This window comes from Rhinolophus ferrumequinum, chromosome 11, assembly GCF_004115265.2.
Source record: "Rhinolophus ferrumequinum isolate MPI-CBG mRhiFer1 chromosome 11, mRhiFer1_v1.p, whole genome shotgun sequence".
In the NCBI taxonomy this organism is placed as follows: domain Eukaryota; kingdom Metazoa; phylum Chordata; class Mammalia; order Chiroptera; family Rhinolophidae; genus Rhinolophus; species Rhinolophus ferrumequinum.
Genome location: NC_046294.1, coordinates 50,044,433 through 50,069,919, shown reverse-complemented (window position 1 = coordinate 50,069,919; position 25,487 = coordinate 50,044,433). Strand labels below are relative to the sequence as shown.

The 25,487-nt window shown below is 51.9% G+C and overlaps 1 protein-coding gene across 2 annotated transcripts in view; it reads left to right on the top strand.

The window, feature by feature from the left end:
• Window positions 1–4,839: 4,839 nt before the first annotated feature.
• ARRB1 (arrestin beta 1) overlaps window positions 4,840–25,487 on the top strand; it is a 71,875-nt gene continuing 51,227 nt past the window's right edge. The window contains exon 1 of one of the 2 annotated variants that reach the window (XM_033119405.1): window positions 4,840–5,097. In XM_033119405.1, the coding sequence (XP_032975296.1) occupies window positions 5,078–5,097 (20 nt within the window). In that variant the 5' untranslated portion in view covers window positions 4,840–5,077. The remainder of the gene's footprint in view (window positions 5,098–25,487) is intronic. The other variant, XM_033119407.1, reaches the window with a different exon arrangement.

Below are 25,487 nucleotides of genomic sequence, written 5' to 3'. Positions count from 1 at the left end.
TTCCTAACTACTACTTTCCCCTGAGATCATCCCTGTGTATGTACAGTTAAGGGTCAACCAAGGACTTGAGATCAGCCTACACGTAGATTTGGAGTCTTAACTCCTCTGTGGTTCCCTCCTTTCCGGGATTCCCACTTCATTTTCTAGCCATTCTAGCAGCCCCAAATTCCTTCCTCTAATACCTCAAGAAAGTTTCTTCTCCCTCAAGTTTTCTGCTTGAATTCTAGCTTCCCTGCGCTGTCAAGACTCAGGAGTGCCCTTAGGGGAAAAGCATATAAAATTCGATTTCATTCAGTGTGATTCCCATCTTTCAAGAGTGAAATCTCCTCCAGTTTCAACTGTTTTTGTTTTCTCTCCACTGCCTTCAAATCCTTGTTTTTATACTGTATTCCAAAGTTTAATTGTTATCTCCAAGAGGGTTTTTCTGACACAAGCTACTTCACCATTACTAGAATCAAAATCATTACCTCTCTTTTTTAGAAAGCTAACAATACTAAGACAACTGGGCAAAGGCCTCTCTGTTAACACGGGTGTCTGTCCTTTCCTGTCATCTTCTGGCTCTGAACTTTTACTGTAGCTCTCTTGGCTGCATTTCACAGTAAAGTGGATATTTGTATTTTTCAGCTACTCAGCCTCTAAACTTCCTTCTTATGTTTGGGGAATCCTCCACCCTGTGATTCTTGGAATAATTAAAGCCTGCCTCCCATATGGAAAGCACAAATGCCAACAACACAGTTTCTGTGTCCTTGCAGCAAGGGCAGGGTCACATGACCTAGGGCAAGAGCACATGACTAGGCTTAGCCAATCAGATGCATGGGGGACTTTAACTCAAAGATGTAAGCCCAGCAAAGATCCTTTCTGGTGAGAGGTGGCAGTGGCCATGTTTAGTTTCTGGGGCTAAGTTTGGTGCTAGCAATAGTGGGAGAATGAGTTGCAGTGTTCTTTTTTCAGCAGTACCACCTACCTGAATTTCCTGCTAATATGTTCTTTGTAAGGTTAAGTCAGCCAGAATTGGTTTTGTTGATTACAAATGAAAACTTTGAATTGTCCACCTGATGACAGTTAAATACCAGTAATCCCACCATGAAGAAATCTTATTAGACGAATTGGAGATCTAACACAGCCCCTGCGGTGTTGGGAGCTGACCTATCTGTGCGCCTGCTTCCTCAGGATATAGCCCCGTCCTCCTTTCCAGCCCCTCCCCTCCCCTCTGTGTGCTCTGGCCACAGATACAGCTGAATTCCTCCAAAGTGTCGTGCCCTTTCCTTCCTCCCTGGCTTTGCAGCTGTTGAATGTCCTTTCCCTGGAATGCAGTTATCATCCCTCCTGTAAACTGCTGACACTGCCTCCTAATTGGTCTCCTCCTCTACATCCCCTCTGGCCCATGTCTAATCCATTCTTCACACAACAGCCAGAGCCATCCTCTCCAAATGCATGTCTGAGCATGTCACCATTCTGCTTAAAATCTTTCAAAGCCTTCTTTATTGATTTTTGGATAAAGACCAAATTCTTTAATATGACCTCCCCAGGCCAAGGATGGTCTGGCTCCTGCCTACCTCTCCAGCTTTATACGGAGACCCTCAGGTGGTAGATATCCAGGACTAGCTTGATAGGGATTGAGGGGAGGCAAGGATGATACCCAGATTGCTGGTTGGGGCAGAGGTAGGAAGGCTCTTTGGTTTATTAACCTTTAGCATCTCCAAGACATGCATCAGTCAGCCTCACACCCTGTGTTGAAAAGGGAGCTGAAAATTCATCCACCCATCCACTAACACTTGAATCCGACATGCAACTACCTGACCAGCTAAGCGGAGGCTTTCAATTTGAGCTACAGTTCTACCTCTTATTTGCTATGTCCTTGGCTTGGGAAGTTTCCCTTTCAGAGCTTAGAGCTTTTGTTTTCTCATCTATCAAATAGGAATAATACTGCTTTTCTCCCTATCTAGGTATTTGTCTTTTGGTAAGGAATTGTTATTGTGAGTGGTAGATTTTCAGGCATGTGACTGGCCCAAGTTGGGGCATAGTTGGAGATGACCATCTCCTGTGGGCCTCAGTAGTAGAATCTAGTTGACTTTTAGCAAAAATCCTTGTGGTTTTCAGGAAGAGTATGTATTACAAATGGGTTGAGATAGGAAGGAAGGAGCGTCCAGGTCCTCTCAGCCATCAGTGCCCTTGGAGAACTGTGCGGGGAGGTGGCCTGCATGGCCAGTAGAACAAATAGACCTGCCCCAGACCTCAGAGTTATCCTGGATCCTCCACTGTCTACAGTTGGTCCCTCAGCAGATGCAGCTGGTTCTACCTCCAAATATATATGAACCCTTTTACGTCTCTTCATTTCTGCTGCCACCACTCTCGTCCACACCACCGTCCGCTCTCTTGCCTACTACAATAATGGGATGCCCTGCCTCTGCTTTGTTTCACTCCAAGACATCTCCATCCAACAGCCAGAGTGCTCTTTAAAAATGTAAAGTAGGTCGTGTCCCTCGTCTCTTAAGTCTCCACTGGCTCCCCAAACTCAGCCTCAGACCATCCTGCGTGATTGGCCCCACTCCCCTGTTCACCCAAACCCAAGAACCCCGTCCCTATTCCTGGGCTTCAGAAAGGCCCAGCTTCTGTATGTGCTATTCCCCTCTGCCTGGGCAACTCTTCCCCTGGCTCTCCCCACACACCACACAGCGCTGGCTCCTTACCTGCAGGTCTCGGCCCAGAGGGTATCTCCTTGAAGAGCCCTTTTCTAAGTACACTTGACCCCATCATGCTTTGTTTCATCACTGCTTTATTTCCTTCGTAACACTTACTACTGCCTGAAATTAGACACTTTATATTTATAGAGGTCTCACATTCAACACATTCAACAAACAGTTATTGAATGAAGAATAAATCAAGGACCACGTTCCGGCTCTACTATATACCAGGTTCCTTTTGGGGAGGCCTAGAGGAAGGGAGGTCAGAGGCCAAGGGCCAGAGGCGGCTATGGATTTGGGCAAACTTAGCTTCTCCAAGTGTCATTTTGCTCATTTATATAAAAGGGAAAAGAACATTTATCTTATAGAATTGTAAGTATCAAATAGTGTCAGGCACACCATACACTCCCTCATGAAGTTCTTAGGCTAGCAGGGATGTACTTGAAATACTGCATGTGGAGTCCACAGGCTACCAATCTGTTCAGTGTCCCGAGAATGTTAGAACCATGCTTTCCAAACTGGGCTGGGAAGAGCTGTGTGCTGACAGGGGTTACCAAAAACGATTGGATGCATCTTCCTGGGTAGTTTGTTTTACCTGGAAGTAATTTATAACATTATGTTTTATATTGAGTCAAATGATTCTTTGGGCATCGTCATGGGGAGAGTCACTGGAGACCATGTGATTTGGTCAAACCATGGTTTTCTAGGTGGGAAACTGATGCAGAGAGTGGCAGGACTTGGCCTCTTGATCCTGGGAAGAGTCCTCTTTGACTCACACAGTGAGCCTCCTGTCATCGCACAGAACTCTGCTGTACTTCTCTCAAGATACTTGACCTTAGCAGAAATAGCAGGTGGCTACCTCTCCCTCCCCGGTGGGAGTGAGGGTGAAGCCCAGAGGCCAAGGCCAGGAGGAGAGTTCTGGGCCTTAATCCACATTCTCCCAGCTGACAATATTACCCAGACCCTGGACCACCCTGCCTGCCTATTGGTCCCCACTCCCCTACCACGTGCCCATCTGGACATAATTACAGTAATTCTACTGGGCTATCCTTACCAGGCTCTGTATAACCAGCATAGGTAACTTTCTGAGCATAATTACAGGAGATGTTGACAGACCCACAATCACATCGGAGTAAATAATAGTTTCCTTTCCTCCCATTAATACTCCAAGATTAGGGACCTATCAGGGCCAATTAGCCAAATCCCAATAGTGAAAGACATCACACTCGGCCACTATCTGCAAAGCAGGAAGGGACCTCAGGCAAAGCAGGGTTCCAGCCAGGATTTCTCAGGACGCCAAGAGGCCTGCAGGGAGATGAGCTAAGCTGTACTAGGCACCTACTATGTGTCAGGCACTCAGGGAAGACCAGCAAACACCTATGACCAATTCTGCAAGCTGGTATTAGTCTTGCACTTTGTGTTTGGAGATTGGTTCTGAGAGGGGTGGTGTCCAGGGTTACCCACTGCAGGCGAGGAGCTGGGCCAGGGCGCTGCTCATCATGCTACCACGCCAAGCTAGCCTCTGAGGCTGTAGCAACCAGCCCTATGCCCCTTTCTTATCTCCTCTTCTCACTGCTTCCTCTTCCGGGGCTGCCACTACCGCTGCCCCGGCTCCCTCGGGTCCCCCTCCCATCCTCAGCAGTTCCCCGGTGTAGACGCTCTTCCCCAGCCCTCTCCACTCCGGCTTCCTGTCCCTGTTGGGTGGTTGGGTGTTCTCTCTCCAGAAAGGCGGGGAATTGGGGTAGGGGGAGGGTTGAGCAGAGGGCGAAGGCCTTGCCGGGCACCCGGAGTCTCACCCCACCCCTACCCCACCAGGGGCGCCGCCAGGGTAGACTCGAGGCTTTCACCTGCCCGCACACACAAAGGCTGTCCCCGGCGTGCGTGGGGGAGTGCGTCTGCACACACGCACAGCTGCACAAAGACGTGCACACAGCTGCATCTGCACAAATACTCTCCTAATCGTCCCGCGCACGCGGCGTGCACACGTACCCGCGCCGGCACACTCCCGCACGAATACCCTCCCCCTCGTGTGCCCTCACGTGCACACACACTCACACACACAAACGCGCGGGCGAACCCCCAAATACTCTGCGGGCCCTGTAGTGTCCGGCTGCCCTGCCCTGGCAGCTCGCTGGGCGGCGCGCGCGCACACAGACACGCGCACACACACACAGACACACACGCACACTCCCCGCACTGCTCCACGCCCCTGGCCGCGGCCTGGGCGCTGGCAGGCGGCGGGCGTGGACCCGGGCGGGGGCAGCGGCGGCGGCGGGAGAGCGGAGGAGGCGGAGCAGGCAGCCGAGAGCCGGCTGGCCCCGCTCCTCCTGCGGGCCGGGGATTTTCCAGCCTGGGTGCTGACGCCGCGGACCTCCCTGCGGCCGCCGCGGACCATGGGCGACAAAGGGACGCGGTGAGTGCGGGCGGCGGTCCAGCCCGGTGCGCGTGGGGGCGAGCGGGGCGAGGGCACGGCCAGGGGTTCTAATCCGCGTTCTGGTCCTGCGTTTGTGGTCACATCAGGACCCCCAACGCCTGGCTCGGGAGGCACTCGGCTCTCCTCTGCCCCAGCGGTCTCCCGTGTGGTCACTGGCAGGGCCGTGGGCACGGGTACCAAGAGAAGAGGACCGGCCGCCCCATCAGGCTCCTGGCTCCTGAGCGCCGACACACACACACACACACACACACACACTCCCAGCCAGCAGCAGCAGAGACGCACAGGGGCAGGTTGACACACAGTGGTACACACGGTCCTTTGGACACACGGGCACACTCATCCATGGGCACGCTCATGCTGGCACACACTCATCACATACAGTGACACACTGTCACACACGGGTACACACTTGTCAACACATGCTTGCCGACAGTCATGTTGGCAGACACGGGTCACACTCCAACACACATCAACTCTAACACACCTTCATGCTAGCACATACATGTTGGTCTACACTGATACACATGCACTGTCACTTTCACTCACTCTGGCACACACGTGTTGTCACCCTTATTGACATGAACCCTTGTGCTGGCACTTATCTCACTAACACATTGTTAGCAAAACCACACTGACACCGACCCCCCACAGACACAAACCAGACTAATGCCCACACAGACTGGTACCCCAGGGTGACAAGCTAACAGACCTTGGGCTGCTGACACACTCACTCCAGTCCTCACGTGGCAAGGAGTGGAAACACACACATATTACACAGGGTGGGAGGCCCCCCTGGAGCCTGGGAAAACCGCATCGCATCCACTGATTTCCTTTTCCTCTGTCTGACCTCCCCAGGCCTCAGGGCCTGGCTGGGATCTGTGTTGAGCCGGGGTGGGGAGAGGCGCCCCTATCTTCTTAGGAGGCTCCCTAACTCAGAAAGGGAGAGGCTATGCCTCTGAAATGGGAAACTGGGACAAAAGGGGGGAGGGGGCTGGGGCAGGGCAGCTCCTGGGGACAGCCCTGGTCAGGCGTTTTAGATCTGCCCCTTCAGTTTACCCACTTCCTTAAGTTCTCTCGCCTCTTACACCTTCGACAATCCCTTCTTTTTCATTTTCCTTTCTTTCCTGTCTCCTATCCTTGTACCCCACTTCCCCCTCCTCTCTTCCCTCTCTCCACCCTCCCTGTGTCACTTCTTGCTTCCAATAATTATTTGTCGAGCACCTGCTGTGTATTAGAAATAGTGTGGGGATCAAAGATGTGTCCTGAAGGAACTAATAGACGAGGGAGAAATGGCCCCAGCGGTCATCACGTTTTGCCACCACTGACAAAGCAATGTCACACCCATTGCCATCCGACACACTCTCTCAACAGCATGAGAAAGATTCTCCAGAGATTATTTCCATTTTCCAAAAGAAATCGAGGCTCAGAGGTAACTTGTGCTCCAAAGGTTTAGAAACGCTTCCCAACCATCCTCCTGACAGCTGTTCAAGGAGGCTAATTTTCCTCTTCCCCGTTTCCCTCAAGAGGAACCAGAGCTCAGAGAGGTTACCTGACTCGCTTAAAGTCAGGAAGGTTCTGAAGCAGGGCCGAGGCTAGAGCCCACGGGTCAGTTTCTCTGTGACTTGCCTTTGGATACTGCCAGCCCCTGTGGGCCCTGGGTTTCAGGCCTGGGTGGGGTGCCCTGCTCTGTGTGGGAGGCCCAGACTGGTGGGGGAGGCTTCAGAAGATCGTGAGGCGTCTGCGTGTACCTTGATGGCTAGTCCCCACTGCAGCCGGCTGGCCAGCACTGTGAGCCAGGTCTCTGTCTTCTGTAGGAGGGAGGATGTGTGACGCTCTCTCCTCCACCACATCCATGTTCCCCAAAGCCACGATCCACCTGACTGTGAGGTTTGACTTTTTCCCCTGCAGGGAGTCAGGAGCCCTTCCTCTCCTTCATTCCTTCTGTGCTGCTTCGCTATCATGGTGACTCAGCCCCTCTTGGGCCTTGGCTTGCCTCTCTGTGACTTGGGGAGGAATGTCATTGGTCCCCTGTTGCCGTGGGTTGTCAGCAGGATGGGGACACCATGAGCAGTGAGGCACCTATTGGAAACCCTATCCTTGGGGCCAGAGCCTTTTGTTTGATTCCCCCTGCTCTGTCTCTAAGTCACTAGGGGACCTTGGGCTATTGTCTTCACCTTTCTGGACCTTAGTTTTCCCATCTGTAAATTGGAGCTGTTAATACTTAAAATTTTCAGGGCTCTCCTTGTGTGTACTGAATTCACTTGGCAGGGGAAGAGGTACTGCCTGAATCTGGAGCCCAGGCGTGGCTACACTCCACCCAAGGGTAGTCCTGCTCCCCTCTGTCTCTCCTGTAGCCCCAGGAGGCCTCCCTCTCCTTTCTAGGCAGGTTTCCTGAGTAATTTGGAAGAGAAAGGCAAAATCAATAATGGGCTGTATCTTTACTTGTTCAAAAGCCTTGGGACTCTGCTTTATCTCAGACAAATATCCAATATTCTAAGGGTCATCATGTTCATCTCTGGGCCTGGATTTGCACCCACAATATGAAAGTGATAAAGGGAATTAGTCAGAAACTGTCACTGCCCTCTAGGAACTTCTGGGATCGAGGCGGACAGAGGGGATGAGCTAAACACCTGATAAGACTCATTACGGGGCAAGTAGTACACGTATGCTGACTGTTCTAACAAGGGGCTCTGGGAACAATCATACACCCGTTCAACAAATGTTGACTGAGTGTCAGGGGCTGGGGTTCAAGATGCATAGCTCCACTCAGTCCCCAGAGGATTTAGAGCAGAGCAGGTGATTATAATGCAGAGTGACGTGCTGTGGGAGGCTAAGGAGGAGTCCCCACACAAGTCCCGGTGGGGGCACAGTAAGGGAAGCTTCCCGGGAAAGGAGGTGACATTGGAGCTACTGAGCTTCATCTGGAAGGGTGAGGAGGCCAAGGGAATCATTCCGGGCAGAGGGTGCAGAATGTGCAGCTTTGGAAGCCTGAAGCAACACGTGCAGCCTGCGAGACGGGCTGGGGATGCTGGGTGAGCCCTACGAGGTAAACACGGCCCTGTCATCAACAGCCTGGAATGTGGAGCTGAGGAGAGAGTTTGTCCAGAAGTTGATGGTGATTCAGAGAGGAGTGTGAGGAGGGGAGGGATGGGAGCACATCTGCATTTCAGGGGGGGCCTTTGGCGGCAAAGAGGGTGGCTGGGAGGAGCTGGCCTGGATGCAGGCAGACCTGGGAGGAGGCCGAGGAGGAGCCTGAGAGAAGGCGAGCTCTGAACCAAGGCTGTGGAGAGGATGGAATTGAGAAACACGAATAAGGTGGCGGAGCTTCTTAGTCTCACCGATTGGGTATCTGGTGTGTCAGGAGTTACACGCATGATCTCATTTGATTCTCCCAATGGTCCTATTAAGGGACTGTTGTTCCCATTTCACAGATGAGGAGACAAATTAGGAGAGATTAAATAATTGGTCCACTGCATTCAGCCAGTGAACTTCTGAACCCAGGCCTGTCTGCCCACAAAGCGCCTCTGCTGCTCCATGCTTTCACTCAGAGGGAGGGAGCTTGTCCGGCTGACAGTGGGCCCCCCCATCTCCCTGGCAGCCCTGTCCTCAAGTTGTGCCTCCCTTCTGCTTCTTGCTGTTAGATAACAGGAGGGACTTCCTGAAAGGCAATGGAGTGGAGTGGATTTTCCTTTCTTACAAATGTTTATGAACTCTTCTTTTCTGGCGGCGGAGGAGGGCGTATGTCATGAGGACACGTAATCACCAGCTCTCTGTCAGCCTTGGCTGTTGTCTCTCTTGGCGGTTAAGTTCTGTGTGACCCATCTTGGCTAGAACGTGGGGAAGTCCTGTGGCTTTGGCCAGGGTCACTTGGGCTGCTGGGAACAGAAGGAGAGCCTGACCCATCGACTCCGATCCCTGATTCTAGGCCAGCCTCTGGGCTTCAGACGTCTGCATGGCTCTCTTCATTCCAAGTTTGGACCTCCGTGCCCGAGGTTGAAGCATGGGTTCAGGGGTCCTGAGTTGTGGGCTGGCCAGACCTCAGGGCTGGGCAATGGAAGAACAATAAGCTGAGGGTCAGCCTGCCCCAAGGAGCTTCCTGGCCTCCATCAGAACACCCTCCACTATTGCCAGAGAGACCAGGCTGACCATCTCATGAGGACTGCAGGGGGTGACGAGCTTGGCAGGAAGCCAGACTAGAAGTTGAGGAAAACGTAGGGGGACTTGTGCATAGGTAAGTCAGGACCTGGGGTGGGGGGCGGGTAAGGATGAAGGTGGGAGGTGGGGATTTGAAAGTCTTTTGTTTAGAGTTGGTAGTTGACTTGGGGAGTGTAGATAACATGGCACAGGGAGAAGGTGTGGCCTATGAAGAGAGGATGGTTGGAGACAGCTGGGGCCTTGGAGAGTACCCATGGCTGAGGGTGGAGAAAGGAGGGAGGACACAAGGGAGGCTGTGTCCTGGGAGCCAAAGAAGCAGGGAAGGACTAACAGAGGGCAAGCTGGAAAAAGACCCCTGGGATTTAGCCAGAAGGCAGTGGCTGGTGACTTGTTGAGGGAATTTGATGGAGTGATGAGGACAAAGCTAGGTCCAGGGGCAGAGGAGGAGGGGAGAACCCTGCTGTTCTCCATGCCTGGCGGTGGGGTGAGCCTCTTGGAGGAAGGGTGTGAGGCCCTGGGCTGGGGTTCTGGATTGTGGGGACCTGGGAATGCGAGGCTCAGCCGAGGGCCTGGAGGGACATGGAGGACATGTGAACTGGTCACAGGGGACGTATGTCTGTTCTGGCTTCTGAAAGATGGGCACCTGACTTAGGCTGCGGGTCTTGGGGAAGGCTTCCTGGAGGAGGTGCCCCCTGAGCTGGGTCCTGGGGCATGAAGAAGGCTTAGGTGTTCTAGACAGAAGGAAGAGCCTATGCCAAAGTACAGATAGTGGATGCGGGTGCATGAATGTGATGCATGAATGTGAGGGCTGAGGCTGCTGAGGGAGGTGCAGCCCTGGTGAGAGGGCCTTGGGTGCTGGGGTGGGTGGGTTTCAAGGCACTTTCTCACTCCTGTATCCATATCCCATGTGTCTTTGTTCCCAGCAGGTGAGCTCCTTGTGGTTTGGGACTATTTCTGTTTGCTTTTTACTGGTCCATTATTCACCTCTGGGTCTGGTCCATAGGAGTTGTCTGGCAGGGATTTGTTGACTGGACTGAACTCCCTCTCTTTTTGCTTCTGCTGTCAGTCTCGGAGCTCCCTAAGTGCTGAAATCAGGTCTTCCCCACTGGGGAATCCTAAGAATGGAAGTCATGCTTCCCACATTAGACTGGGTGCTGGGGGGTCTCTTCCATCAGGTTGGAAGTTCTGAGGGCGGGGGTGTATCACCCCTATCAGAATGGGGTTCCTGCGAGCGAAGTCCGTTTCTCCTCTATGAGACAGACTTCTGCAGGTGGCAGCCATAGCTCCTGCATCACTCCTGAGGGTGGGCATATCTGCAGCGTGATCCGTGCATCAGAACAGGTATTGTCCCTGATGGTTCCTGGGCACCCCTCCTCCCTCCTGTTACCGGACAGGTCCTGCCCCAGGGGAGGCTTGTGTCCTAGTAGGGGGTGTAGAACAGAGGGGTGGGGTAGGATAGGGTGGCTTCTTTTGAGAGGGGAACAAAGGACGCTGTTGTCCTCACCCCCCCATTCCCCAAGGGGCCCTGGCAGGGTCATCTCTCTGGCAACGCACCTCCTCCTTCCTGGGATGGGCCCATCTTTAGTCCCACTTTAGAGGAACTGCTTGTTCCTTCTGAGGAGACCTGGTGCCAGACGAGGTCCCCAGGAGGTCGGGGCCCAGGGACTGGACCAGACAGGTCCCTGGAGTTCTGTGTGACTGAAGTCACCACAGAAATTGAGCAGCTTTCCCTCTGCCTAGGGCTGGGCTGAGCCTGGCTAAGACCGTAGCCGGGACCTGCTATACCTGGGCAGGGATCTAAAGCGCCTGGAGCAAAGTGGGGCGATGTGGCTGACAGCAGGCCAGCAGGAGGTGGGACTCCTCACTCAAGATCTGAGCTGTTCAGTGGTCGTGCAGGATGTAGCTTCTCTCTCTGAGTGCACCCAGAGGCCCAGAAACTAAAGAGGATGAGGCAAGAAGTCCCTCCCATACTGGCCCTGAGTCTCCGGGTGCCCTGAGAGAGAAGCTGCACGCTTTTTCTTTGGCAGCTGCATCCCCTTCTCCCAGCCTGGGCAATCAGTGGGCGTGGGTGCATTTTGGCAGAGGGCCAGGGGAGAGGGAGGGGAATGGACATCTGGGATGCACCTTCTCAGGAGGGTCCCAGAGGTATGCTCCAATGCTGACTCATTTGCAGTGTGACCTTGGGCAGGACATTACCCTCTCTGGGTCTTGGTGTCCCTATGGAAGTTGAATCAGCTAGCCTGTGTGAGGCCCTTCTGGCTAAGTCACCCCTTTCCTGTGTTCTACTAGTTTCAGGGTGACCTTTCTTCTGTAGGATCAGAAGCGGGGAATTGGGCAGCGCAGGCCTCTCTCTGCCACAGACCAGGGGGTTGAAATTGCCAGGGAGCAGGGTCTGGGTAGTGAGGGTCGTGCTCTCTCCCTCAGGTCCTCGCCTCTCAGCAGCTTTCCACCTCGCAAAGCACCTGCAGTAGTCTGCAGGTCCTGGAAGGCTTCATTCTCTCTGCCCAGGCGGTTCCCTCCTCATGGACACCCTCCTTTGTAGGTCCACAGCCCCCTCTGTGATCTGATTAGCATAGATTAGAGGCTGATTAACATACTGAGTATGCTCTAACAAGAACCAGATTTCCTGGTTTCAAATGCCAGCTCTGCCACTTACCAGCTGGATGACCTGTCCTAATTATTTAACCGTTTCTCTGCTGTAGCTCCCTCATCTATAAAACAGGATAGTAATAGTGCCTGCACAGTGGGTTTGCATGAGGACTAAATGAGTTAAAATAGGTAAAGCTTGGAGACAGTCCTGGGCACAAGGGCAGTGAGTGTTACGTGAGGTTGGCTCTTGGATGACCTCTCACTGGGTCTGCCTCCCTCACCAGGCTGTGAGCTCCCCAAGGGAGGGACCCTGTTTGATTCACTTTTGAGGCCCCAAAGGGCTCAGCACAAGCCTGTTTTATCGTTGGCCCTCAGTACAGGGGTGGTGACCTGACTTCACACAACTCCCTTCCTGTCTTTTAAGAACTGGATCACATGTGGCCTCCTCGTCTGGGAAGCCCTCCCTGATCTCCAAGTGCCTTGTGACTTTTTGTGCCATTCTCTTCCTCTGCCGCACCGACCCCTCCCTCTGTGCATGGGTCCTGGTTATTTGCACACTTGTGATGTCTTCTCTGTGAGGCCAAAGGCACCTGGCCTAAGTCTGTTGTCCCTAACACCTGTGCAGACCTGGCGTGGCACTGAGCTCCGTAAACATTTGTTCAGCAAAGGAGGCTGAATGTAGGTGTTTTACTGGGAAAAGATATACTTGGGGGGTGGGGGAGCAGTGTGCTTGGGGCAGACAATGGGGCCTCAGTGCTGATTTTGAACTATCTAAAGGTGGCCTAGCGCCATAGGTATTCAGTTATTCTTTGTGACCCACAGGGCGGGGGTCACTGGTTGAGCAGCTTTCCCTTGTTAGGAGAATGTATTTTCCGACAGCCAGAGCTACCTGGCAAGGGGGTGGGTGGCTCATTCCAGCCTCTGTGCCATTGCTCCTGCTGCTCTCTGCATCTAAAATGTCGTCCTCACTTCTCTCTGCTTGTCCAAATCCTACTTCTTAGATAAGTGCCCCAGCCATGGAGCCATCCTTTCCTGCCCCCCCCGCCCCCCAGGATGGGCTCCAGTCACCATCCCCATCCTTAGACATTACTGAGCCTTTCCTGGGTCCGGGCAGTGGCACAGGAGAGTGGGGAGTCCCCTTTTAGGATGGACATGTGGATCTGGCTACCGCATATCCAGTGTGGTTTGACCTGGCCTGAGGAGGGGACCATGGCTTCCAATGACCCACTGGTGATCAAGGAACTCTTTATGCAGCTGGAGAGCACAGAACTCCCCATTGGCTTCCACTGGGCAAGTACTCAGAACCCACCTAATTACTGGGGACAGAGTTCTGGGCATTGCATCCAGCAGGCTGAGGTCATAATCAGCTAATTAAACCACCCAAGAATTGCTTCTTGGCCCGGAGGAGTGGATGGAAAGGAGGGGGGAGTGGTGAGGCTCAGGGAGACGTGAGAAGGAGAGGGGTGCGATGCAGGGCCTGCAGAGCAGAGCTGAAAGAAGGAAGCAAGAAGCCGGGAGAACAGAGAGAGAAACAGACAGATGGATGAGAGAGGGTCCTCTATGGGGACAGCATCCAAGGGACATGACTCAGGGGCAGGGACTCTGGCCTGGGAGACAGGACCCCACTTCTTCACTGTCCCTGTGATACCATGGAAGAGCTGCTTTTCTTCTTTGGGCCTCAGTTTCTCCATGTGTCAAGCAGGAAGTAAGGGAGGCATTGGCCCAGAAGGTTTCTAGGAACTTTCTTTCTTGCCTCTAGAGCTGGAAGGGGAGAAGACATCAACAGAGAGCAGGCTGTGTTTCAGCTTGGCCTCTAGCAGCCCTGCCCTCTGGAAGGGGCAGACATCTAGCCTGAGACTGAGTTGCTGTAGGTTCATCCAAAGGAAGACTGGTGGCAGCGGGCAAGCCCTCAGCCTTTGTCAGGTCCTGTCCCTGCCTGTCCTCCTGACTGTCCTAGCAAACTAGTGTCCTCAGCGAGAGACCATGTAAGGCTGCACAGTGTCTTTTCCATCAGTCTAGGAATGTCCCAAGTAGCACCCCCAGGTATGTGGGGATGTGGCTCTCCGAAGGTGGAGCCACGAGGTTTGGAGCATGGATTTGTCAGACAGACTCGGCTTTGCTGTCCAGCAGGATTGCTCCCTATCTCCAAGAGCTTGGGTGAAGTTCTTCAAGTCTCTGAGCGCCAGTTTTCATAATTGTGAAATAGGTGTAATGATATCACCCACTGCATGTGGTGGTGGGGCAGAAAGAGTAAGGACTTGATAAGAAAAAATCATTGTTATTATTCAAGACCTAGAGTGGATCTCAGCTGTTCTGTCTCTGACCCAGTCTCTCCTGCATCCCTCCCTCCTCTGGCCTGTCCTGGACTGCGCACACAGCGAGGTGTGTGGGGGCGGGGGCTGCTTTGGGCCAGAAGAGAAGCTCATATGATGACAGGAAAGGGAAGTGAGATTGCCCAGTGCTAGGCAGGGGAGGAGCCCTGTGGTGCTGGGGCAATCTGGGCCCCCTCCCTTTTGGCCCCTCACCCATAGCAGCTTCTCTAGGAGGAAGTGGGGAGAATGTGGGGCAGGAAGCCAGGGCACGGGTGGGCGTTGTGGAGGACCAGAAGGCCTCTCTCCCTTCATCCTTGCCCTGAGGTGCCAATGAAGAGCCCAGAGCCTGGTTTTCTGTTACGGAAGCAAGCAGGCCACTTGTTTCACATACTCAGACAACAACAGCCCTTTTTGGTACCCAACCCCTAGTGGGTGGAGCCTCCTTGGAGCTGGGGCGCTTGGAAAGCAGTGCCTGCCGCAGAGGTCTGGACGTCTGGAGGAAAGGCAGGGAAGACAAGGAGGAGAGCCACCTCCCCGTCCCCCAGCCTCTCCCCAAGGGGCTGGGCTGTGACACACCAGGGCCTTTGCCGCTGAGGAAGCTGCTTACATAACTCAGCACGACTCCCAGCTTCCTTCTTCCATTCCTCCCCAGAGGGGCCGTGGTGGAGGTGCTGCTTTGCTCAAATTCCTGGGCCTGGAGAGGTCCCTGTGACCATCCCTCTGCTTGGGGTGGTGGTAGGTGCTGCCCACACCGTTTTGGGAGGAGCGCTGTGTGTGCTTCCTTCGTGCAGGCCACTGGGGTTGGCTCTGCACACTGCCCCCCTTCCCACACTCCTGGGAGCTGAGCTGCAAAGGGGAGAAGCCTCAATAGAGGAAACAGGCCATGTCCTGAGATAATTTGCTTGCAGAATGCCCCCAGAGGGGAGCTGGCTTCTATGCAGCCAGAGGAACAAATAGCCAGCATTTTTCAGTTTGTTCCGTTCAATTTCACAAACATTTCTCAAGCGCTTGCTGGGTGCCATGCCCAGACAAGCCGCCTGGCCCACTCCAGTGGCATGTCCCTCTCCCACTGGGCAGCTGATGTAAGGAGCAGCCCTGCGTCTGTCTCTCATTTAAGACCATGCACTTTCTCATAGGCTGGGGCCTCGCCCTCCTGGGTTCTGGGGTGGCAGAGAATATCATGACAAGAAACACTGGCCCCCCACCCCCTGGTGGTGCTCCGGGCTAGACATTTTCAGGGTTGGCATATACTCTTTCTATCTGACTACCCCTGCCCTCCCAATTTGGTGCCTGTGAACCAATACTTCTGTGAGTGTCTGTCCCCTTGCAGGCCCTGGGCTGGGCCCTGAGTATGAAGAGGAAACAGACAGGTCTCAGCCCTAGTACTGCTCATATCTTTTGGGGGAGAGGAACTGGATTATTACAACACATGTAAGAAGGGGGTGATGGAGATGCGTTTATACTGGTGCAGAACAAATTCAGTAGTAAGGGTCAGAAGCAGCTCCTCAGGAGGGGGGATACTGGAGCCAGCTTTGGAGGTGAGTTTGAAGTGAGCCAGAGGGGACACTTGTCTTGGTGGTATTTGTGACAGATGTTTTCAGTCGGAACTGACTTCCTGCATCAGATACTTGAGAACCCACTATATTCCAGCCATAGTGTTAGACACTCGTTTCATCTGCTGTCTAAGTAAGGGGTGTCCTGGGACTGCAGACTGCCTGAGGACATAAAATTTAGGGTAAAAGTGAGTTCTGCCACGTGGCATCCATTGAATGCTTCGGCCTGGACAGAGGAACTGGGGGAAGTACATGAGGAGACACCGGACTCAGCAAACCCCACCGCTGGAAACCGGGTCTGCCCAGGTCTCCTCTGGTGGAGGGCAGCGGGCCAGCGAAGAGACCCTGCCAAGGTCGGATGACTGCTCCCAGGGGAGCGACAGACACAGAATAGTTGGGAAACCACATCTTATGAGAAAGAGCTCTAGGCTTTGGGGCTGTTGTGTGGTAGATGGGGCCACGTGTGCTATCTCTGTAGCTCTGAGGGCCTGGGGCGTGGTGGGAAGAGACAGTGGCTGGGGCTCTCACCTCCCCTCTACTGGTAGCTTTGTGGTGAGTTTTTCAGCCTCTGTGCATAAAGTTTCCATGCTTTTTCTGTTCTATCTGGGCCAATGAAAGTGCCCAGCATATTAGCAGGTTGATTTTATTATGGGGCTGTATAGCCCCAGTGCAGTGGAAGAAACCTGGAAGCATTTTTAAACTCAGTAAGGAGGACTTTTTTCTTTCTTTCTTTCTTTTTTTGTTTTTTGTAATCGGTTTTTAAACATATACTAAAAATGACAAAGATGATCAGACAGTAAAACTAAGCGATTAATATGCACTTATAAGGTCAGACAATTAAGTTCACAAACTCATCCTAGAAAAAGTGCTTTATAGTTCATTGCTGAATATCACTATGTCACCATCGAAGTTCTCCTGCTGGGAAGCTATGCACCGACACCAATGCCTAGTCCACCCTTCAAAGCAATTTTGGAACTCTCTTTCTGGAATGGCCATCAGACCTGTCGTCGTATTACCCTTGGTGTCCTGAATGTCATCAAAATGTCTTCCTTTCAATATTTCCCTTATCTCCTAGCAAAGAAAGAAGTCACTGGAGGCCAGATCAGGTGAGTAGGGAGGATGTTCCAATACAGTTATTTGTTTACTGGCTAAAAACTCCCTCACAGGCAGTGCCGTGTGCTGGTGCATTGTCGTGATGCAAGAGCCAGGAATTGTTGGCAAAAAGTTCAGGTCATTTTTGTGTAACTTTTTCACACGGCCTTTTCAGCATTTCCAAATAGTAAACTTGGTTAACTGTCCACTTGGTACAAATTCATAATGACTAATACCTCGGATATCAAAAAAGGTTAGCAACACTGTTGCAACAAGTTTGCGAACTTACTTGTCAGACCTCGTATTCATTTTCCATATTATTTAGAGTGCTGACTTCAGCAGCAGCGACTCAGTATATGTACTTGAAACAGTCCAGCCATGTCTTATGTTCACCATTTTACAGAGTCAACTTTGCAAAAGAAAAAATACAAAATTTTTTAGTAAGAAGAATTTTCAAAGAACCATGACCCCAAGACTGACCTGGCTCCCTCCGGCCTCAGCTTCCCTTGGAGTGTAGAACTTGGGGAGGGGGTGTGTGAGCACAGAGCTCCACAGCAGAAGAGAAATCCTAACCCTCAGGGTACCCAACCTGTTGGTGATGGATACATGTCCCCATCACCATAGTGCTTTTCATCTCCCCATTCCACTGCGACTAGCTTGGTCCAAACCCCACTTCTGGCCTGGACTATTGCAGTCGTCTTCTGGCTGCCGTCCCTCTGCCCAGTCTAAACCCTCCCCAAACCCTCCTTTCATTCTGAAATTCACATCTGACCCTGTCCTACCCCTGCTTAAAAATCGATCCGTTGTGCTCTGTTTCATAGGATACTCCCCATTCTTCAGTTGACTCTGGAAGCCCTTCATAGTCTGTAGCCAAATCTCCTTCCCAAGCTCCTTTCCCAACTCTCCCCACCACACAGCCAACACCGTGGCAACACTGACTTTCTGGCTGTTTCTTCACAGCCTTTGTACTTTCCACACTTCTTTGCCTATGTTCAAGCAAGTTTTTTTGTCTGGCTTGCTTTTCTCCTGTGACTGGTGAGAACTCCCTTACATTTTAAGTTTGAACCTGACCTCAGCACCGTTCGGTTGGACATGTTTCACTGGGCACCTGCTGGGTGCTTGCACGTGAGGCCTTCCCTGGACTCCACGCTTCCTGCCCAGGCAGCCTCAGTGCTCTCCTCCATGCACCTCCAGTGCCTCGCAGGCTTCCAGGATGGCATGTTGTATCATAGTTGCCTGTTGACGTGACAGTTTCCTGTGCTAGACAGCAGATACATGCCCGGTACCTCTTAGACTCCAGCTTCTGATAGGAGCCTCAGATAAGTGGGGGCCAGGGTTGGGTGGGGGAATGAGTCAGGCAAGATTCCCTGAGGGAAGTGAGCCCTGAGCTGCTGACCTGAAGGAGAAGCACTCCTTCCCTCTTCTCACTTCCTTTCTGGCCCTGATGCTGGAAGAAAATAGCTAAAACTGACGGTGAAAAGGGAAATGTATAGATTTTGAATTGGGGGTTGGGATTTTCTATCCTTAAATAAGGCATATACTCCCACCCTTCCTTTCCCACACATTTTCTGAACCTTTAGGAGATGCCAGACACTGGCGCTATAAAAATTGATTAAATAAAACATGTCTTTATATTTTTCTATCTTCTAACTATTCATGCTGGAACCTGCTCTTTCCTTTATCTGCCCCGTTGGATCTGAGTTCAAGTCTTGGCATGTCACTTACAGCTCTGCGACTCCAGGCAAGTCATGCCACTTTTCTGAGCCTTCGTTTTCTCATATACACCACAGAGATGACGGTACCCTCCTTATAAGGTTGCAGTTGATAATGTGTGTAAGCTGCTGAGTGGGTGCCTTTGACAGTGGTTCCTCATTGCGTGAGACCCCCTGTCAGACTGGAAGCTACCTGAGGGCAGTGACTATGTCTAGTGTGTCCTCAGAGCCCAGTACAGGGCCAGATACACAGTACATTATGGTGATCAGTCATCCCAGTTCTCCTGGGACTGTCTCACCTGCATCTTGGGAAACCCCTTGGTCCTGGGCGAATGGAAACAGTTGGTCACCCTATGCTCCATTCTCCGTAAGGGTTTATAGAATGGATATACGAATGAATGAATCGTGAGGGAAGGACAGAGGTGGGACTTGGATGAGCAAGAGCAAGCGCTGGAGGGCTGGCTAGTGGGGTGAGAAGTGGTCCTGGGAAGGGTCTGGAAGGGAGTGGGATGGGGCCATCTGCTGCTTGGCAGAGTGTGGGAAGACCCAAGGCCAAGTCTACAAGGCTATTGCTTTCAAGCAAGTTTCAGGCTGCCAGGGCCCATGCGCTCTTCCTCTGACACATCCAGAGGGAAGGCAATCATTGATTTACACTTTTTTTGGGGGGGTGGGGGATGGGAAAGCCTATAACAAGCCCCCCCAGCTGCTCCTCTGCCTCAGAAGCTGGAGGCCTTTTACAGCATGTCTGTCCACTGCTTTCTGAGCTGTTCACATTAGACTGTGATGAGATTGGGCAGAGGCCAGGGCTGGGAGGTAGGAGAGCCGGGCTGCAGCCCCATTCTCAGGCCCAGGCCCAGAGACTGAGCGAGGCCTCAGTTTCCCCACATGTCCCATGGGGATACAGCTCTTCCTGCCAAAGTATCTGTGAGACATCATTTGTGGAAGGGAGCTTAGCATGTCTAGTACATACTAGGTATAAAACAAATGTCATTTATGGTCACCTTCTGTAAAGGGGGACAATAAAACTTCCTTAGCAAACCTCCCAGAGCTGTGGTGTGGGCCAAATAGGATGTGGGAACACTGGTAAGCTGTAGCATACCCTTCACATATTTGGGTATCAGGTTCTTTATAGAGCTGTTCCTGCCCACCTAGGGCTCCAGGCACAGCTGGGGGCTGACCCTGCCCACCAAGGCATAAAAGGATCTTCCTAGCCATGAAATCCAGTGGTGTCCAGATGCACACACATACCCTGCGGGCAGGCCCTGCACACAGATGGTTCTGCTTCTTCTGAAATCTTGGCAAGAGAGAGAAAAACAGACTTGGACTGAATGCAGGGAGGGTTTAGTAGCAGCAGGATGCATAACGAGAAGAAGGAATGTCCTCCGGAGCCAGAGCCGCCTTGGAGCCTCCTCTGTCTGTTGGGCTGGAGGCAGGGCCTTTGTGAAGGCGGGTTGTACTCAGATCGCCTCTGGGCCCTTCCTCCCGCCCAGAGGCGGATTCACCATGAGGCTAGTGCAGCTGCAGCTTCAGGCCCTTCGTGCTCCAGGGCCCTTTCAAGGCCTAGCGGTGCCTCCGAGTGCTCAGAGGTTTTGTGAAATGTGCACAAGGAAGAGGGTTTTTTGTTTTTGTTTTTGTTTTTAAAGAGGGCTTCCCAACTATATGAGCTTCAGGCCCAGTCAAGCCTGGATGTGCCCCTGCTCTGGTGGGTGGTCCTCTGTGCCAGGATGTTGGTGCCATGGTGCTGCATGTCCTCAGGGAGGTCTCATCCCATCATGTGGACCTGGTCATCAGTTAGAGCCTTCCCTGGTGAGGCAGGACCTGAAAGCCAGTTCTGGGCCAGGCTGAGCCTGCTTACTGTGTAAATAAGAGACTGGAAAGGCAACAACTTTTGTTGAATATTGTACCACAGATGAAATTGCCTGGTACAGCCCCTGGCTTGTCATGGGAGCCAGTAAATGTTCATGGAAGCTGAATGGAGATGGCTCAGGGGAGCCCACCCCTTCCACTGGGATGGACTCAGTTCTGCTGTCTGTCAAATTCACCTGCCCTGTGCTGTGCCTGATGCTGGGTGCCACCCATGCAGGCTGGTTAGATAGGGTGGTAGAGATCAGATAAGCCAACAGGGTGCAAGTGTTTATAAGCTGTGAAGTACATACAGCCCCCTGGGAAAGGGCTATTGTAAACTGAGTGGCCTTTTTGTAGGGGAGGGGCAGGGTGGAAGTCTGGACTGACCTTCCCTGCTTCGGGGTTAGGGGGTGGGTGAAGAGCCTAACCTGTTTTGTGCCTGGAGAAAGTTCCCGGGGGCTGACAAACCTGACCTTTCCTTCTCAGAAAGGAAGCCAGGCCAGCAGGGTGCGCTGCTTCCCCCTTGCAGAGTCCGGTTGCCTCTTGTCCCTCCTTCTTCAGGCCGGGGAGGGAGGAGACTGGTGCGGGCAGCATGTTATGAGCAAAGAACATGGGCTTTGGTGTCAGGCCAGGTTTCAAATCCCACTCTTATTGCTTGTTATATCTGTGACCTTGACACAGTTATATAATTTTTCCGAACCTCAGTTTTCTCATCTTAAAAATGGGGGGTGATATCTCCCCCACTCCTGGGTTGTGGTAAGGCTTAAATGAGATAATGTAGGGCTTAGCACAGTGCCTAGCACAAGTAGGTGCTCAATAAATGTTGACTGTCCCTTTCTCCTATCTCATAGCCCCCATCAACCTGTCTTGCACTCCAGCCCTTTAGCCATCTGTGCAAACCCCCAGTTGGACTGTGGGCTCCTGGGAGCAGAGGTTATGTTTTGTTCTTCCATCATCATACCCCCCAGCCCTGGCACAGTACCTTCGAGACACCTTGAACAGGCCCAAAGGAAAGAGTGCTAAATTTTAGCCAGAAACTCACTGTGCACCCACTATGTGCTCCTGCTGAGGCCTACTGTGTGGTCTCTGCCCTTCACAGCTCAAATGGCCACTTGTAATTTGCTGTGACCTTCTCTGCACAAGTGGCTTTGTCTCCTTTCTTCTTAGCAGCCCTGTAATCCAATCATTATTTGGTCAGCGTTTAAGATCTGCCTCTCCCGGCTGGAATGCAAGAGCCACTGGAGCTGGGTCCCCACGTCCCAGTGCCTGGCATTTTTCTTGAATGAATGGCTGTCCTTTTCTTTCCCTTCTCTAACGTCAGCCCAACCACTTTCTAGTTGGGGCAAGTCACCTTGCCTCTTTCAGCTTCAGTTTCCACTTCTTTAAAATGGGGGAAGCAGTGATCCCAAATAATGAAGTGCTCGGCTGTGCCTGGGACAAGGTAAGCGCCCCATCAAATCAGCGGCTATGTTTCCAGTGATCTCCAGGGTTCTTCCAGTTCTGACTTTTAATGACCTCACCACCTCTGGCTGGGAGGAGACTGGGGAGAACATTCCATCCCCAGACCCTCTCTGTTGGCTTCACAATGGATGTGGAGCTCTGTGCACACTGTTTATGTTTCCCCAGCAGAGTTTATTACCCAGCCGGGCCTTCTGCAATTAATTACAAGCAGAGAAAATAACTTGTCCCTGGGAGGCTGGGCTTGGCATAAACAGTTACATCCAGCCAGGGGCTGGCCCAGGGGTGAGGCTCTTCCCTCCAGCCTTTGGAACAGAGGCGGGATTCGAGGATTAGGGCTGGGAGGGGTAGGGTCCGGTGGGGAGGTAGCCAAGGAGAAACATTTTCCTTCAACAGCTTTTCCTGGACTCTTCCTTAGGCCTGAGGTGCTGGCATATGCTTTCTTTTTCAATCTTCCTAATTACCCCACCAGTGGAGTCCCTGTTTGCAGATGAGGAAATTGAGGCTCAACTAAATTAAGCAGTTTTCCCAAGGCCACACAGCAGGGGAGGCAGGATCACATGGCAGCTACTTAGAAAAATAGACTAGAGGGGGTAGAAGTTGGGAAATCACCAAGGGATTGTTCGTTAGTTCATTCATTCATTCATTCATTCATTCATTCATTCATTCGTCATGTATTTGTTGGGCTCCTATCCTGTGTGAAGGGGGCTTCAGGAGGCGGCGGTGATGATTAGTAACTGGGCTGAGACTGTTTGCCTTCACACTGAATGCCAGACACTCCCTCAGGATGGTCCCATTATGTGTGGCAGAAGGTGGTTTCTTGGAGGGCCAGGAAGGGGGTGGCCTCTGTGGGTCTCCAGGGGTCATAGCCGCACCATCTTACACAAAGAAATGGCTTGAATGAGAGTAGTCTTCAACAGGAAGGGCCCTCTGAGGCTAATCCACTCCTCCCAACCTAGAATCTGGAATTCTCAATGCTTGAGCCCCTGCCTTTGAGCAGAGAAGGCTCAGAGAAGGTTTGGCTCCAGGTTACACAGCAGGAAGAAATAGTGGGGACAACCAGCAAAAGGTTTTTTCTCGTGTATTTACGTCTAAGAGGTGAAATGACTGATTGACGGGAAACCCCCACTGGCTGTCCTGGTCCCAGGCTCCCTCCCCTCCAGGGATGTGAGTTTTGTGTTTCCTGAAGGCCCGTTCTAGCAATTCCTGCTCTACTGGACATTTGTGCTGTACAGATCTCTGGAGACTTCTGCCGGGGGCCATCTTCCATCTATGCAGGGAAGAAAGCTGAGACCCAGGAAGGGAAAGGAGCAGGGCACTCCGGCCTCTGCACTCATTTGGACATGATGTGCCTGGATCCTGGAACCCTTGCGCTGGGGGCCCATCTCCGTGGCTTCAGGCCATCGTGGAGACATCCACTCTGCGTTACCCGCACCTGGGCCAGAGACTGGCATGTGGTAACTGGTGCCCAGGAAAAGTGTGACTCGGGATGAGTGACTGGCTGGGAGGAGATGAGGACATAGGGAAGGACACTCTCGTCTTGGAGGTGGGCGGCTTCAGTCCAAGTCACCACATCGACCGTGAATGAACCTCAGTGTTACCTCCTTCTGGGAAATGAGACAGAACAACAGTCCTCACTCACAGGGTCATGGATCAAAAAGCAGCATTGACTATTCTCAATTGCTGCAAAATGGAATCCGATGGCCCAAATGTCCATCGATGGATGACTGGCTAAACAAATGGTGGTCTATCCACACCGTGGGATAGTATTCGGTCATCAACAGGAATGAAGCACTGATCCATGCTGCAACATGGATAAACACGGAAAACACTGTGCTAAGTGAAAGAGGCCAGACACAAAGGTCATATACTGTATGACTACATTTACATGAAATGTCCAAGATAGAGAACTCCATAGACACAGACAGCTGACATTGGTGGTTGCTGGGATTGGGGGAGAAGAAACTGCTTATGGGTGGAGGATTTTACCGTGGAGTGCTGGAAATGTTTTGGAACTAGATAGAGAGTGCACAACACTGTGAATGTACTAAATGCCACTAATTACTCACTTTACGGTGGTAAATTTTATGCCATGTGACTTTGACCCCAATAAATTATTTTTTTTTAATGGCTAATAAAAGCAACATCTGTTAGGAAGGGATACTGGGGATGAGACATGGGTATTGAGATGAGGCTACTGGGGAAAGGATGGTGTCGGAGTGAGCAGCTGTGACAGGGTAAAGGCGTCAAGTGGGTGGCAGTTCGGCAGGCTGGGTAAGACCAAAGGCTCTAGAACAAGGCTGCCAGGGAGGGAAGCTGCATGACCTTGGACAGGTTATTTAACCCCTCTTTGTTTCAGTTTCCCCACCTATAAAATGGGAGTAATCAAGTTTTTATTATGGGAATCTTCATCTTTCATTATGGAAACCTGAACGTTTTCCTGAGGATTAAATGAGTTAATACCTATAAGGCGCTTAGAATAGCGCTTGGCACAAAGTCAGTACTGTGTAAATGTTAGCTACTGTCATCGCTCATTCACATTTTTATTTATTTGTTCACTTACCGAGTACCCCTGCTGAGCCAGGCGCTGGGCTGTATTCTGAGGACACAGCTGTGAGGATGACTCAGGGCCTGCTCCCCGGAGCTTCCTCACATCCTGGTTCCAGCGTCACACCCACGGGACCCTGCCCCCCTTGCTACACCCGCGGCTTCAGCTGTAATGAAAATTGTTCATTACCTCCTGCTTCTCCAGAGCTGCCTGAGCAGGCACCGGCTCCCCTAGGATCAGACAGGTCTCCTTCATGGCATTTGAAAATACCCTGGGCTTGCGGGAACCTTAGCAAGGCCCTGGGCCTTCGTTTCCTTACCTGTCACAGGAGAAGACAGGCTGGCTGCGTTCTGGGGGTTCTTCTCAGTGTTCTCTGGCTTCCAGATCGCTGAGCTGCATAATTCACCAGGCTGTGTTTGGAATGGGCCTCAGGTGTCACATCGGCTGAGATTTAATTTATAAGATGGGTTTTTTTATCAATTAAAATGGGTTTTTATAAAAATGGTTCTTTTTTTCGTTTTTTTTTTTTTTTTTTTTTATAAAAATGTATTTGAGTTAAACAGAAGATACACCTGGAAGCAAGATCTCAACAGACTGACTGGTTCAGAGAATTAACAGTTTGTGGTTTCTTTTATGCATTTGAGATGGTGAGGGAACGTAAGGAAAGTGGGAGGAAGCATGGACAGTCTTCTTCGGGCTGGGCAGCCAGAATAGGGGTTAGCGTGGGAGTCAGGGGGTCCGGTCTGAGCTCCAGCCTTCAAAGACCGGGTCTCTCCCTCCCTTGGGGCGTGGCCAGCCGTCTTCGGTGTATTCACACACAATTGTGCTTCAACTGTGTGATGTTTGGATTACTGCTTTCTGTCCTTCAGCATTTCCCATGCCATTAACTTATTCTAATTCCTACATTTGTTAATGACACACAGAGTTCCTTACCTTACTGCTCCCCAGTTTATTGAATTGCCCCCTTATTAGGCATTTACATTATTTCCAGTTTTTTGTTCTTGTATATAATGCTGAAATGGTGAACTTTGAAGCTGTTCGATCACTTCCTGAGGGCGGAATCGTGGAAGCTGCAGAGGTCCCAGGCTCCACTGCCACCCTCCTT